At 36.6% G+C, this 13,407-nt stretch overlaps 1 protein-coding gene across 1 annotated transcript in view; it reads left to right on the top strand.

Annotated features, from left to right (window-relative positions):
- neb (nebulin) overlaps positions 1 to 13,407 on the top strand; it is a 64,674-nt gene that overhangs the window by 50,413 nt on the left and 854 nt on the right. Inside the window, exons 121-135 of the mRNA XM_066686065.1 lie at positions 173 to 283; positions 1,119 to 1,232; positions 3,518 to 3,622; positions 4,523 to 4,627; positions 4,885 to 4,989; positions 5,460 to 5,552; positions 6,003 to 6,095; positions 6,303 to 6,395; positions 7,447 to 7,539; positions 8,893 to 8,985; positions 9,379 to 9,486; positions 10,932 to 11,118; positions 11,225 to 11,317; positions 11,981 to 12,121; positions 12,612 to 12,715. Of these exons, the coding sequence (XP_066542162.1) occupies positions 173 to 283; positions 1,119 to 1,232; positions 3,518 to 3,622; positions 4,523 to 4,627; positions 4,885 to 4,989; positions 5,460 to 5,552; positions 6,003 to 6,095; positions 6,303 to 6,395; positions 7,447 to 7,539; positions 8,893 to 8,985; positions 9,379 to 9,486; positions 10,932 to 11,118; positions 11,225 to 11,317; positions 11,981 to 12,121; positions 12,612 to 12,715 (1,638 nt within the window). The remainder of the gene's footprint in view (positions 1 to 172; positions 284 to 1,118; positions 1,233 to 3,517; positions 3,623 to 4,522; positions 4,628 to 4,884; positions 4,990 to 5,459; positions 5,553 to 6,002; positions 6,096 to 6,302; positions 6,396 to 7,446; positions 7,540 to 8,892; positions 8,986 to 9,378; positions 9,487 to 10,931; positions 11,119 to 11,224; positions 11,318 to 11,980; positions 12,122 to 12,611; positions 12,716 to 13,407) is intronic.

Here is a 13,407-nt window from a genome sequence, read left to right as displayed (position 1 = left end):
TGATTTATTTAAAATATTAATACTTTTAATAGATGCAATTTAACAATTATGTCCCTGCACTCAGGTTTAAAGTGGAGGCTTGGTGACATAGTCCTGTATGTGAACAGTATTGTGTGTCTTTGCCTTGCTGTGTGTTGTCTCTGCAGTCTCTTTATATTTTTCCACCCTATAGAAAGAGTATAGGAGGGATCTAGAGGAAGGGGTGAAGGGTAAAGGGCTTACAGTGCTGGAGGAAACTCCTGAATTAATCAGAGCAAAGAATGCTACTCAGATCCTGAATGAGGTAGGATGGTGCTAGGTGAAGTGAACCTGTCTCACCTCCTTCATCTTCTACATAATGTCATCAATCTTTTTTGCCTCTTTACCACACTAACAGGGCTGCACTAAAAGTGCTTAGTCCTTCTGAGCCTCCTTAACCACTAAAATACCCACTCTTCTAATGGAACACCCCACACATTCATCTAACCAGGTTTGGAAATAGAAGTTTACTACCATAGAACTTCCCACTTAAACATGTTTTCCTTTATTTCTGAACCCTTCTGTGTTTCTAATACCACTCTTATTTTCTAACAGGAATCCACCATACAGCGTTTCCTTCCCCAAATCTTCTATTTTTCTTTTTTTTTTTTTTTTTTTGGAACTCCTTAATTAAGCTGTTTAACCTCTGATGCTAGATTTGCAGCATTTGAACATAATTATTAATAGTTCCTTACCTTTTGCAAACCTAGAGTATTTTTAAATGAGTATATTTTCAAAATTTCAGATTAATTAAGTCACAAAGATATGAACAGTCATTCAGAGAATTTTTAAGTGAAATGGTTTGTTGAATAGAAATCTACTGACAGAGATGGTTTTTTTTTTACATTTGTGGTGATAGCATCCTGAGGTCATGATATCTACAATGCAAATATATTTTCAAAAATGGTGAAAAGGAAGTCACTCTTCTTTTTTGTCAAACACTCTTTGCGTACTTCTCCTCTGTATGTTTCTCTATTACTCCAGGTTTCAGACACTCTGAATGACTTTGTTTATCTCAAAAGTGAATAATTTTGAAATTTTGAAAATTCCATTACAGCTGTATGAGCAGACAAGCATTAAACTTTTCTTAACCTTTACAGAGAGAATATAAGAAGGCATTGGAGCAAGAGATAAAGGGCAAAGGAATGTTGGCACTGGCTACTGACACCCCAGACTTCATGAGAGCAAGAAATGCCACAGATATCCTCAGCCAGGTCAGTGCAAAATCTGTCAGCATGAAATCTGAAAGTCTTATCTGACTCTTCAGACTGACTGAGAGGTTTAGTATGAATGTACCAGAAATCCACTGGCAGGTCTTTGTTTAAGACTTAGTAGTAAAACCTTAAAGGCTATTGAATTAAGGAATGTTAGTTTTGCAGAGTTTAAGAAAAGTAAATATTTATTAAGAGGAAAATTTTAGAATGTAGAATATGAAACTTTTTGTCTTTTTCAAAGTTTTGGATGCAGTGATTCTAAAAGGCTGAACAAATTAAATACTGCTAAAGGTACAAAGCTAAATAATTAACCAACAATATTTCTCAGAGATGTTCCTGAGAATATCGCTCCAAGTTACTTATACTATTCATTTTTCTTTACCCTCAGGTGCAATACCAATGCCATCAAAATGGCAAGAGTAATTCCATTGTATAAAGAAATAGCCAGTATGACTAGGAAATTATAGTCCAAAATTATAATCTCAATTATAATTTATATAATTATAGCAATAGTATCTGTGAGGGGTTTGGTGTGTTCTCCCCATGTCCATGTGGATTTCATCCTTGTGCTCTGGTTTTACACATTGGTAGGTGGATTGGCTACTCAAAAGTGTCCAAAGGTGTGTGTGAATATGTGTACTGGCGCCCCCTCCAGAGTGTGTTCCTGCCTTGCGCCCAGTGATTCTGGGTAGGCACCAGACCCACTGTGACTCTGAACTGGATAAGTCATTACAGACAATGAATGAATGAATGCATGTTTTAAAATGACATCTAGTTACATCTAGGCTACTTATACTTTAAAGTGCATTGGTTAAGAGTAGAAGACTTGTGTATGTTAAGATGTTGCTTACCTATCATTAAAAAGTGTCCCAGTGTATTTAACCAATTACATGAGAACGCTCCACAAATTTCATTTGTGAAACATGGATATGTAAAATCTGTCCATATAAATGAGCATTTAAATGGATTTTTAAAAGATGGCTATCTAGCAATATGTAAGCAAATGGAACATTGATTTTTATCTTGATTTGAGATTATTATATAAAATATATTGTCCAGATATCTGTCATCTTGGTGTATTTTAATGTTTTTTGTCAGATGTGTTGCCCATTTTTTTGTCTGTTTGCCCTATGTGAAGAGGACCACAATGAAAATAAGCCCATGGTATTTTTATCCTCAGTGATTTAAGTGGTTGTCGACAAGAAGAACACAGATTACTTGGAGAAATGCACTGTAGAGGTGCTACTGTGATTGTTGGTGATGTAGCACATAAAGATCACATGGAACTGGTGGCACTGAGCATGCATTAACGGTGCCAGTGGGGCTAGGTACAGCCTTAATCACCAGGGAGGCCAGTGTGGATGCTGATGGTAAAGGGTAAGGTAGGACTGGTAGGTCTGGGATGCCAGACTTCACTGTTGGGAGGTGTCTGGAGGTTTCATGGGCTTAATTCAGCGAAACACCAAAGAGGGGAGGTGCCTTCATGATGACCCCTGTGAAGAGCTAGTGTTGCAGTGAGTGGTTTGGGTACTCATGGGCTGTGTTCAATGAGTATCCATAGTTGTTAAGGATAGCTGGTTGCTGATCAGATCATAAATGGCTATTGCAACCTTAGTGGGTATGTGTAGGATACTATTAAATGTTGCTAGATGTAACTAGTTGGGGAACGGATCATAAATGGCTACAGCAACTTTAGTATTGAGGTGCAGAAATTCTGTGGCTGTAGGTAGGAAGAGAGTATGGTGGGCCCTATGTGAAGCTCTAATGGAATGGCATAGGATATTTTATATCTTATCCTGTGTATGATTATAATTAAAAAGGCATAAAATGACATGTCGCACAGTGGTGTTTATTTTTAAACAATTAAATTAATTAATTAATTAATTAATTGATTAATTAATTAATTAATTGATCTGTGACAGCTTATCCAGTTCAGGGTCGCGGTGGGTCTGGAGCCTACCCGGAGTCATTGGGCGCAAGGCAGGAACACACCCTTGAGGGGGCTAAATGAATTCAATCATATTTAATTTTAAAAAATGAGTGAAACTGTGAGTGACTGTGTGTGTGTGAAATCCTGTGAGGGACAGGCAACCCGTCCAGTGTGTATTCCTACCTTGCACCCCTGAATCCAGGTAGTGTCCTGTCCTTGAAAGAAAGAATGAATGAATGGATGAATGAACAAATGACTGAATGTCATTAGCGCCCAGTGTCAATGTCATATCCACATTGCCCTGTTCATGTTAACCATTTGTCTTGTAAGCAATGAAGCCTCTTTTTGTTTACAGACTAAGTACAAACAGAATGCAGAGCATGACAGGGCCACCTATACAACTGTGATTGACACTCCTGACATCATTCATGCTCAGCAGATCAGGAACATTGTGAGCCAGGTAAGGTTTACTGAGTAAACTATGGGTTTAAATGTTGGTAATCAAAGACATTTTTTAGGTTTTGAAAATAATTTTGGAAAATTATTGAATTCATGATTAATTACATATAATTATATTAGAATTCGTATACATAATATTGGAACATTAAGTATATATATTTTTTATTTCATTAACTTAAATCAGCAGAGTAAATATTTTAACTAATATATGTAGTTGCTATTTTGCTTGTTTAACTCGTCTATTGGTACAGGTATTCTTTTAACTAATAGAAAATTAAAGCATTATCTTTGCATATTGTAACTAATATTGGCATCCCACAAGTTCTCAGATTTTGTTTTTTGTTTACATTGTGTACAAATGATTATAACTCAGAAACTGAATAATTTTTTTAATGCTATTAGATTTGTGGACAGATAATTGTAATATCGAATTTTATTTCAGCAGGATGTTAATAGGCTGGTAGAGCGGTCCAATCAGAATGCTATTAGTATTAATTCATGCTATTAGAGTCATAACCACCTCCTTTAAGAATTCATAATTAGGAAATTAAGTAGCTTATCTTATATACATTATATAACTTAATGTATATTTAGGCCTGTTTTTTCAGATCCATTCCATATGTTATGTGGTTAATATAACATTTTGCCTCCAAACAGACATTTTAGCAAACCAAAGTCAAGAATACTAGGTTTAGAAACTTTTTTAAAAAGTAAACTTTTAGATATGCGCACAAGTAGTAATGGGGTTGTATTGTCTTCGTATGGTCTTAAGTGTAGTAGTTTGGGGTGTCCTATAAAATATGATGTAATATGCTGTTGGTAATTTGTTTGTGACTGTCTGTGAAATGACCTCCCTCATTATACATTTATACATATTATTATACATTTAATTTTCTAACAGAAAAAGTACAAAGAGGAGGCAGAGAAGACCATGTCTCACTATGTGCCTGTTCTGGACACACCTGAGATGCAGAGAGTTCGTGAAAACCAGAGGAACTTCAGCACTGTAAGTGTTAAAGCATGAAGCTGACATCTACTCACTTGTCCCGTGGTCTCTGGGTCTGAGTCTCTGTCCTTATTGCAAATGTAATCTTTCTAGTGTAGTTTTTAGAATCTTGTCCTTTGCTGAAGAGAAGTCACAAGGAATCTTTAAAATCATTCTTGATGTTTTAAATGCAGTGGTTTACATGTATTTACCATATTTTCTTGCACTGTTTTTCTTGCAGAATTTTTTAACTGCATTTGTGCTCTTTTTCTCTGTAGCTACAGTACCAGATTGACCTTAAAAACAGTAAGGGCAAAGTGTCAGCAGTACAGGACACCCCTGAAATGCTTCGTGTTAAAGAAAATACAAAGAATTTCAGCTTGGTACCTACTGCTTGCTTAGTATATTTTTTCCATTTTTTTAATCCTTTTTTCTAACAACAAACTTTTTTCATTTTCTCTTTTGAATTCTTGCTTTTTTATCTTTTTTTTTTTCATTTTTCTTCACTACAAATTTAAGTTAACAGACCCTGCCATGCAGCCTAATTCCTATATAATGTAGATGTTTGAAGTAGTTATTAATTACATTCCCAGAGATTTCAGTTAATTTAACATTGCTGTTAAAAGGTTTTGTTTGAATCAGCAGCTCTAACCAATGTAGGAGCTAAAACATTTATGCTTCTCCTCATAGTTTCCACTTATTTTACAGTGCATGTTGGTCTTCTATGAATGTCTGTCAAATGTCACAATATCTCAGTTTTTTACGTTGCAATGTTATTTTTAGACATCTCTTTGGAATATCTGCCAACTCCCTAACGAACAGTCATAATGCTTTTACATGTATACTTTTTAAGTTGCAATACAAGGAGGATTTGGGGAAAGGAACGGCTATTGCAGAAACGCCTGAAATGGAGAGAGTTAAACGCAATCAGGAGGCTATTAGCACGGTACACTGAAGTGTGACCTTATCCCAACCTATCCCAATCATCCTGACATTTCTACTACTCCCCTTTCAGTGCCCACTAAGAATGAGGACTCAACCTTTTAAATCATTTTAATCAAGACCCTTTCAGTCTTAATACATTTCATGTCAATTTCAGTAAATGTTGTGTGAACAATTCATATAAATATAGACATCATTTACTACCACTTCCAAAAAATATCATACTTTATATTAACCAAAATCCAACTCTCTATTTCACTTATAAATGTGACATGGCATGCTCCATACCTGAGCGTTCAGTCATTTTCATATTGAGTATTGCTGTGTATTTTTTTCTTTTGTACATTATTTCTGAATGTTTGGCATACAATGACCACTGTGTTTGCCATGTTTTGTTTTTTTATGATGTCTCTTTTAACTTTTCTACAACATATTAATTTTAAACATGGAATAGATCAAATACAAGGACCCACCTAGTCAAGGCATATCTATACCAGACCTTCCAGAGGTGAAACGTGTCCGGGAGACTCAGAAGAAGATAAGCTCGGTAGAGTTTGTTTAGCTTTATTATAAATATGCCTACCCAATTTTTTTTATTCGTCCTGCAATCATATATTACCTCCTAAATCCTACAGCTTAATTTGATACAGTGAAGATTTTTTCTATTACCTTTTTCTTAAAGTCTACAAGTTTTGTAAGTTTAACATATTGGGAATAAGTTTTATAACATTTTTATAAACTTTTTTGCTTTAAGATTCATTACAAAGAAGATTTAGGAGGAGGAACTGCTGTGTCAGAAACACCTGAGATGGAGAGGGTTAAACGCAATCAGCAAAATATTAGCACGGTACACTGCGGTGTGACCCTATCCCAGCCATTTATCATTGTCATCATAATCCTTGTGCCCCTTCCCTCCTAGACCAGAGATGGGGAACTCCCGGTTAATTACCAGATTTAATTTATGTTCTACGGCAGAAAAATCATTAAACTGTGCTGTAAACTATTAGCTCCCCACCTCTGTCCTAGATAAATATATAAACCTCCCATAGTTAACACTAGATATCCCTTTAACTTAGGGATGCACGGATATCTGGACTCTGGGCCAACATCAACACTAAGTATTGTTAAAGAACATATGATGATGGTGATACCAATTCCCAGCTATAGTTATTTATAAACTGTAGGGTTTGAGACTGTATTACTTACTCAAACATATTTTTAAAGGTTTAAAAATGCAGAAGCCAACATTGCCTAAACATTCTGTTCACCTGGAGTACAATACATCATCACACATCGGTTTGGAATATCTCCCTTTTAATTCTGTCTAAAGCCAGTATTTTTATGTTCAAGCAATTATCTGTCAGTATCAGTAAGCTTTGGATATCATTGTGCATCCCTACTTAAATAATGACTAGCAGCATATCCTTGATTTGTAACATCTATTATAACATCCATGTAGTTCATGACAAACCAAATTCTTCGCTAATTCTTCTAAAAGTTCATACATAATTCAAATAGATTGTTTTCTTTCTAGGAATTGAGTGGACCAATTATGAAACTTTGTTTGTTTGTTGCTGAATATTTAAAAAAATGTTTATGACAAATTAGAGATGGTGATTTGTAGTAACCGTGACCCTGAATTGGATAAGCGGTTACAGATAATGAATGAATGAATGAATGAATGATTTGTAGTAGTTTGGTTGTTTTACATCAGTGTGTTCTTCTCGTCACACTATCTGTATTTCCCCTAATTCTTGGCTGTCTTCTTGTTGTCCAGCACTGTTTATCTTTGCAGATTTTCATGTTTATTGCTTTTTAATGCTCTTGTTCTAAAATTGCTTCATTTTTTTATTCATGTTCCTTGTGATCCATGTGCATGGAACCAAATCTGTGGGTAGATAAAGTACAAAAGCTCACTGGGCAGAGCCACAGCTATTCCAGACCTTCCTGAAGTGAAGCGAGTCAGAGAGACTCAGAAGAACATCAGCTCGGTAGTGGAAGCTTCACAGAGTTTATATCAACGCATGAACTCCCACGCTGCCTCCTCTCCATCCATTCTTCACCATAACTGCCAACCATTGTTCCATTTCATCCCCTGCCAGATACTGAGATCAGAGCCCCTATTGCTGTCATTACAAGCATAAACCTGTCAGTTCCCCCATTTATACTAAATCCCCATTTTACAGAAGATTTCTATACCAAAACCAACCCATACCTAAACTATCAGCAGAATCCCAATTCAGCCTTTTATGTAGAATCATATGTAGAATCTCCAAACTGTGAAACTAATCCAGTTCCCTTTTTCATCTGATTAATTATAAATCATATCCATATACCACCATCTGCTTACTTATTATATTTGCTTTCCTTAATCATTCTCTGAAGGGTTATACATACACTACCTGGCCAAAAGTGTGTGGACACCCAATTAGGATAGGCTATTTCAACCACATCTATTAATACCAGGTATATTTAATCAAGCATACAGCCTTTCAGTCTCCACAGTCAAACATTGAAACATGGGTTGATCAGTGTGGCACTATCAAAAGATCTTAGCTTTCAATGAGAATGTCTTTCAGCTGACCGCATAGCAAAGTAAAATTGTCTGTCTGCAGTTATTATTTGGTAAATTAACAGTAGATTTACAAACTGCATGTGGAAACAATACCTGCACACAAACTGTTCATTAGGAGCTGTACAGGCTGAGTTTCCAAGGCCCAGAATCTTCATATACATAACCGGACCACAGGTCTCTTGAGCAGTGGACGTGCTAGATTTGGTGGGCAGTGCTTCCTGCCTAAATGCAAAATGTTAAATTTAGTGAAGGTGGAATAATCACCTGGGGCTAATTTGTGGTTTGGCCTTGGTCTCCAAGTTCCAGTGCAGGAAGTCCTAAAGCAGTTTAATTCAGTGATAATGGTTTTTACAGTGATATGCAATACAGTGCAGTGATTTTAGACAACTGTTTCCTTCCATCTATGAGACAATGGTTTAGAGAATTGCCTTTCATGTTTCACTATGACTGAATGGAAGGGAATCCTCACAGCAAGGTTTCAAAATATAGTACAAAGGCTAACCTGAAAATTAGAAGTTTTTTAGCTGCAAAGATGGGACCAATTCCATAATAATCCATATGGATTTGCAATGCTGTGTTGTGTCCATGTACTTCAGGCCAGTAGTATACTTGGAATATAACCTCAAAATATAATGATGTCAATTGTGTTTGTTGTGTCAGTGCTGGCCAATATCAACTGCTTTTGTAGCAGAGATGTTGCGAATGTAAATATTAGATGTGAGTGTGCTTTCTGACTAGTCTCTCTGGCTGCTGTTCTTCTTCACTCCAGGTTTTATATAAAGACTCTTCTGCCAAAGGAACTCCTGTGGTTTTTACTCCAGAGATGGAGCGGGTCAGACGGAACCAAGAAAACATTAGCTCGGTATTCAGCCACAGGACATATGCCTTACAGCTAGTGTCCAACATAACCTATCTAACTCCCTCTTTTGCTTAGGTGGCTAATAATATTAACTTTATTCTTCCACCTGCTAAGTGTGATGCATTTAATATAGCTGTGAATTTTGCTAACTTCCCCTTCATTCACTAGGCTTTAATACGTTCCCACTTTGTCCTGTAGCTCTTCTTTGGAATGGGATACACACACAACTCCAGCCCTGTGGAACTTTCTGCTAATTCATCTGTGTGAGATCGCAATAACCCTGGTTTTAATGTTCTGTGCCTGTCTTAGTGCCACTTGTTTCCTGTCAACATAAGTGAAGATTATACTACAGTAGATCCTGTATATTGTTTACATTCTGTCCTTTCATATTGCCAGGTACTGTACTCTGACAGTTTCCGTAAGCAGGTGCAAGGTAAAGCAGCCTTTGTGCTCGACACTCCGGAGATGAGACGCGTGAGAGAGACCCAGCGCATCATCTCTGGGGTAAGTGCTGTTTAAAGCTATAATTTTATGAAAAAAATATATAGGGTATATGAAGAACACTGAAAAATATTTGAATATTAGACAAAAGAATTTAATAAATATTTTAAAATATTTTATGTAATCATATAGAATTATTTCAGATTAGACATCTGCTATATGTCGTTCTCAGTAAATTAATACTGCAACACTTAACATTCTGCCACCAGAAGTCACACTAGAGCACAATAATCTTAGACCCAAACAAATATTCTTATTTAGCCATCCCCTTGTCTTGTCATGCCTCCCCTTCCCATCAGGTTTTCAGGAGCTTAGCGCTCAGAGAGAATGTGGATAGACACTAAGCAAAATGGAACAGTTAACATTATGTTACTTTAGCCAGTCACTCATAAAAACAGACACGGAACATTGTAGTAAGTATAAATGTAGAGATAAAAATCATATTTATATAGTACTTTTCATTATCCCAAAGCACTTACATATGTCCACAAAACACCAGAAGCCAAAATCACAGCAACATGAACAGTACAAAAAACACAAGAAATATAGAAGTCCAGAGAGATCAACTGTAGTTAATGTGCTCAATGGATACTCTGTCCTACAGTTGACGAGCATGGGAGAAAGCAGCGTTTGAATGAGACATTTCGCTGGCAAGTAGAGTTGAACACCAGTGAAAGCAAGCTTTCCAAGTCAGCTCTATGAAGCTGCCATTACCTTCTCATTTACAAGATTTTTATTTTTCCTTTTCCAACTTAAATATTGCTGCAGTTACACTGTGTTTTAACACTAAGAAACACATGTAAATATAATGCTGTGTAAACTCTCTGAATGAAAAATGATAAGGCAGCGCACCTGTACAAATTTAATTTAGGGCACCATTGAAAGGAGAATGGGAAATCTGAATAAGAAGCTGGCAAATGAAAAGCCAACTTCAGGCTTATGTCCTCTCTCTCAGTTCACAATCTGCCATACAGCTGTGGAGGGAGCAGGTATTTACGTCATAAGGAGAACTAGAGTAGTGCCAGTAGTGCCACACAGCAGTTATGTTGGAGGCTTTCAACAGCAGTATTCTTCATGTCAGAAAAGCCGGTCCAGTTTTGATTCTTGTCTTGTTTCACTAGTTGTCAGAGGCTGTTGTTGTTGAAGAATTTTTATTCTCAGTGGAGGTATATTTGCATAGTTGCTTTCCCCTTAAACTTTTACATTGCAGTCTGCCATTTTGCATTCACAATGTTTTGTGGGCGGTCACAGCTCTTTGTATTGAGGAGGTCAGAACAAAGGTGGAGAGTGCCAAAGTTTCCACAGGGCAGGACCAATGCTTGGCCAAAAATAGATATCAGACATGAAAACATCAGTTAAAATATTTGTTATATTTTTTGATAAATAAATACTTTCAAGCTTCTCAATTAACATTTCCAGCTTTTGAAGAGCAGTCTGTTCTCCAACAGGTGAGATACCACCAGGACTTTGAGAAAAGTAAGGGCAGCTTCACTCCCACCACCAGTGACCTTGTGACTGAACGTGTGAAGAGGAACATGCAAGACTTCAGTGATATAAACTACCGCGGCATTCAGAGGCGTGTGGTAGAGATGGAGAGGAGACGCGCTGTAGAACATGACCAGGAAACCATTGCTGGTCAGCTCAGCCAAGCACATGGCAAACCTCAGCAAACAAACACCCTTTCATTTCAAAGCATGTTTGAGTAGAACTCAGCAGTAAGTCTACTCTGTTCAATTCACAGATTTGCGTGTGTGGCGCACCAACCCTGGCTCGGTGTTTGACTATGACCCTGCAGAAGACAACATCCAATCAAGAAGTCTACACATGATGTCAGGTAGGCAGTCAGATTTCACTGTGCTTGGTATGACAGAAATCTTGCAAATTGATATATTGAAAATGTGTTTAAAAACCATATTGTTATTGAAACGTTATATTATGCTATATATTGATAATTAATTATTGTCCAGCCCTAACACTGTGTAACATCTGGGATCTGGAGATCTCTTTAGTGCAACATGCAACATGTGGAACATTAACATCATTTGTTTTTCAAGCCCTTAACCAAGCAGATTAATCTGATGGTTATAATCACAGTGGACAAGTTTTTTTCTAAAGAGGAAAATTTGAGAAAGATGTGCCTTCCAAGGATGTAGTCAAAGGACATAGTGTGGATAGTACTATCAGTAAAAATATTTTATATTGGAAAGTTCTCAGCAGAGACTCAATTACTCTGCTGATTTGGCCTTCTTTCTGACTATATAACTGACTTATAACTGACTATACCTTTCAATTTAAGCCAAACATCTTATAGTTTTAAAGACAAATGTTTTAGACATTGCATTCAAAATAAACCAGCTGGCATTTGTCCCCTTGTTTATCTCCTTTGGCTACCATAACGATCTCCATTGGTGCTTCTATAAACACACTAATTTCACAGTTCTATTTCCACATAATTAAGGGCAGTAGTAAACTCACATTGAACTTCTGCATCTTTTAGTTCAAGCTCAGCGTCGCAGTAAGGAGCACTCTCGTTCCACTAGCGCCATGAGCGGTGTTGGAGATGAGAAATCCGAAGTGTCTGAAAATGTAGAACACCACATGTCCCTCTACAGCAATGGATTCCCTGCTACCACCTTAGGTATATACCTTGTCCATCAATAAGAATGACAATTAGCAGTTGTTGTTTTTTTGGTTTTCAGATTATTGAAAAGAAATTAAACTCGGTTTGAGTTTAATCTGGATTTAAATCAGTTGTGTCAATGTGTATTAATAACATATTAACATGAAAAACTTTAGAATTGAACGTTCAAGATAAAGTATCCATATTTAGCACTGTAGCACAAACACAGTGATTGCAACTCTATCACAGTGCTAACAAAAAGTTCTTCATATTTATTTCATTAATATATGGTAGTATTTTTAATACAAAATATGTACTAGTTTTTTTTTCTTTGTCCTACCTCGTTTTCCCTAAAAATATTTAAAAATGAATAAGCCATTATATAGAGATTATAACAATTATGACAGGTGATTCCAAACTTTTGAATTAGTATTTCTGAGACTAAAACATTGCGTCAGTAAATGCAGCATACATTTTAAATTAAAATGCATTTTTTTCTGCCCTAAAGGTTACCAGCAGACAAAGACCGTAGAGCTTCAGCAGAGATCCTCCTCTGTGGCCACTCAACAGACCACTGTGTCTTCTGTGCCCTCACACCCCTCGACCACTGGAGTAAGTAGTGATGAGTTGGAACAGCTACATTGGGTCTGTGAAAAATGTTTTAAGGCGACCAAAATACAGTCATGAACATGAGCCTGTTTATCCTAGAACAAGGACAGATGTTTACACCGTGTGTTAAAGTGGGTTTTTTTTGGTGATGATATCACACTCAGATTTCAATTGGTCACACGAAATACCAGGTGCATATCTCCCTTCGACACACAGTGACTACATTATATTGACTCAAATCACCACTTTTTAATAGAAGTGTAAACACTGTTTTTTCAGTATTGGCATTGGTTTATGCAATTCAATATCTGTGAAACAAAGAACAATCATTTCTATCATTTTTTTCTCATATCTAATGACACAGCCTTCTGTTTACACAGTAGAAAGCAAAACAGTTTTGTTTCAAATGAGGGAAAATAAAATTGGACTGATCTGTTCTGAAGACACATTTTAGGGAAAAGTGTAAAGGTTTCAACAGAGGTTTATCCAGTTAAAATCTGGACACACATTACTGCAAGGTGTAAGCAGTGTGTCATTGTTGCAAATCACTGAACTGAGTACGTTGTGGAGCTTTTTGTTAAAATCCAGTGCCAAACCAGCTAACAAGCGACACCCACTCTTAATGTTTACTGGCTTTCATTTAGGTGTAAGACAATAAGAACATGCTTTTTGCCCATGTTTTATTCAGGGGACTA

Source organism: Hoplias malabaricus, chromosome 12 (genome assembly GCF_029633855.1).
Source record: "Hoplias malabaricus isolate fHopMal1 chromosome 12, fHopMal1.hap1, whole genome shotgun sequence".
NCBI lineage: Eukaryota > Metazoa > Chordata > Actinopteri > Characiformes > Erythrinidae > Hoplias > Hoplias malabaricus.
The sequence above is the reverse complement of the archived record's forward strand: the minus strand, read 5'-3'. Positions and strand labels throughout refer to the sequence as shown.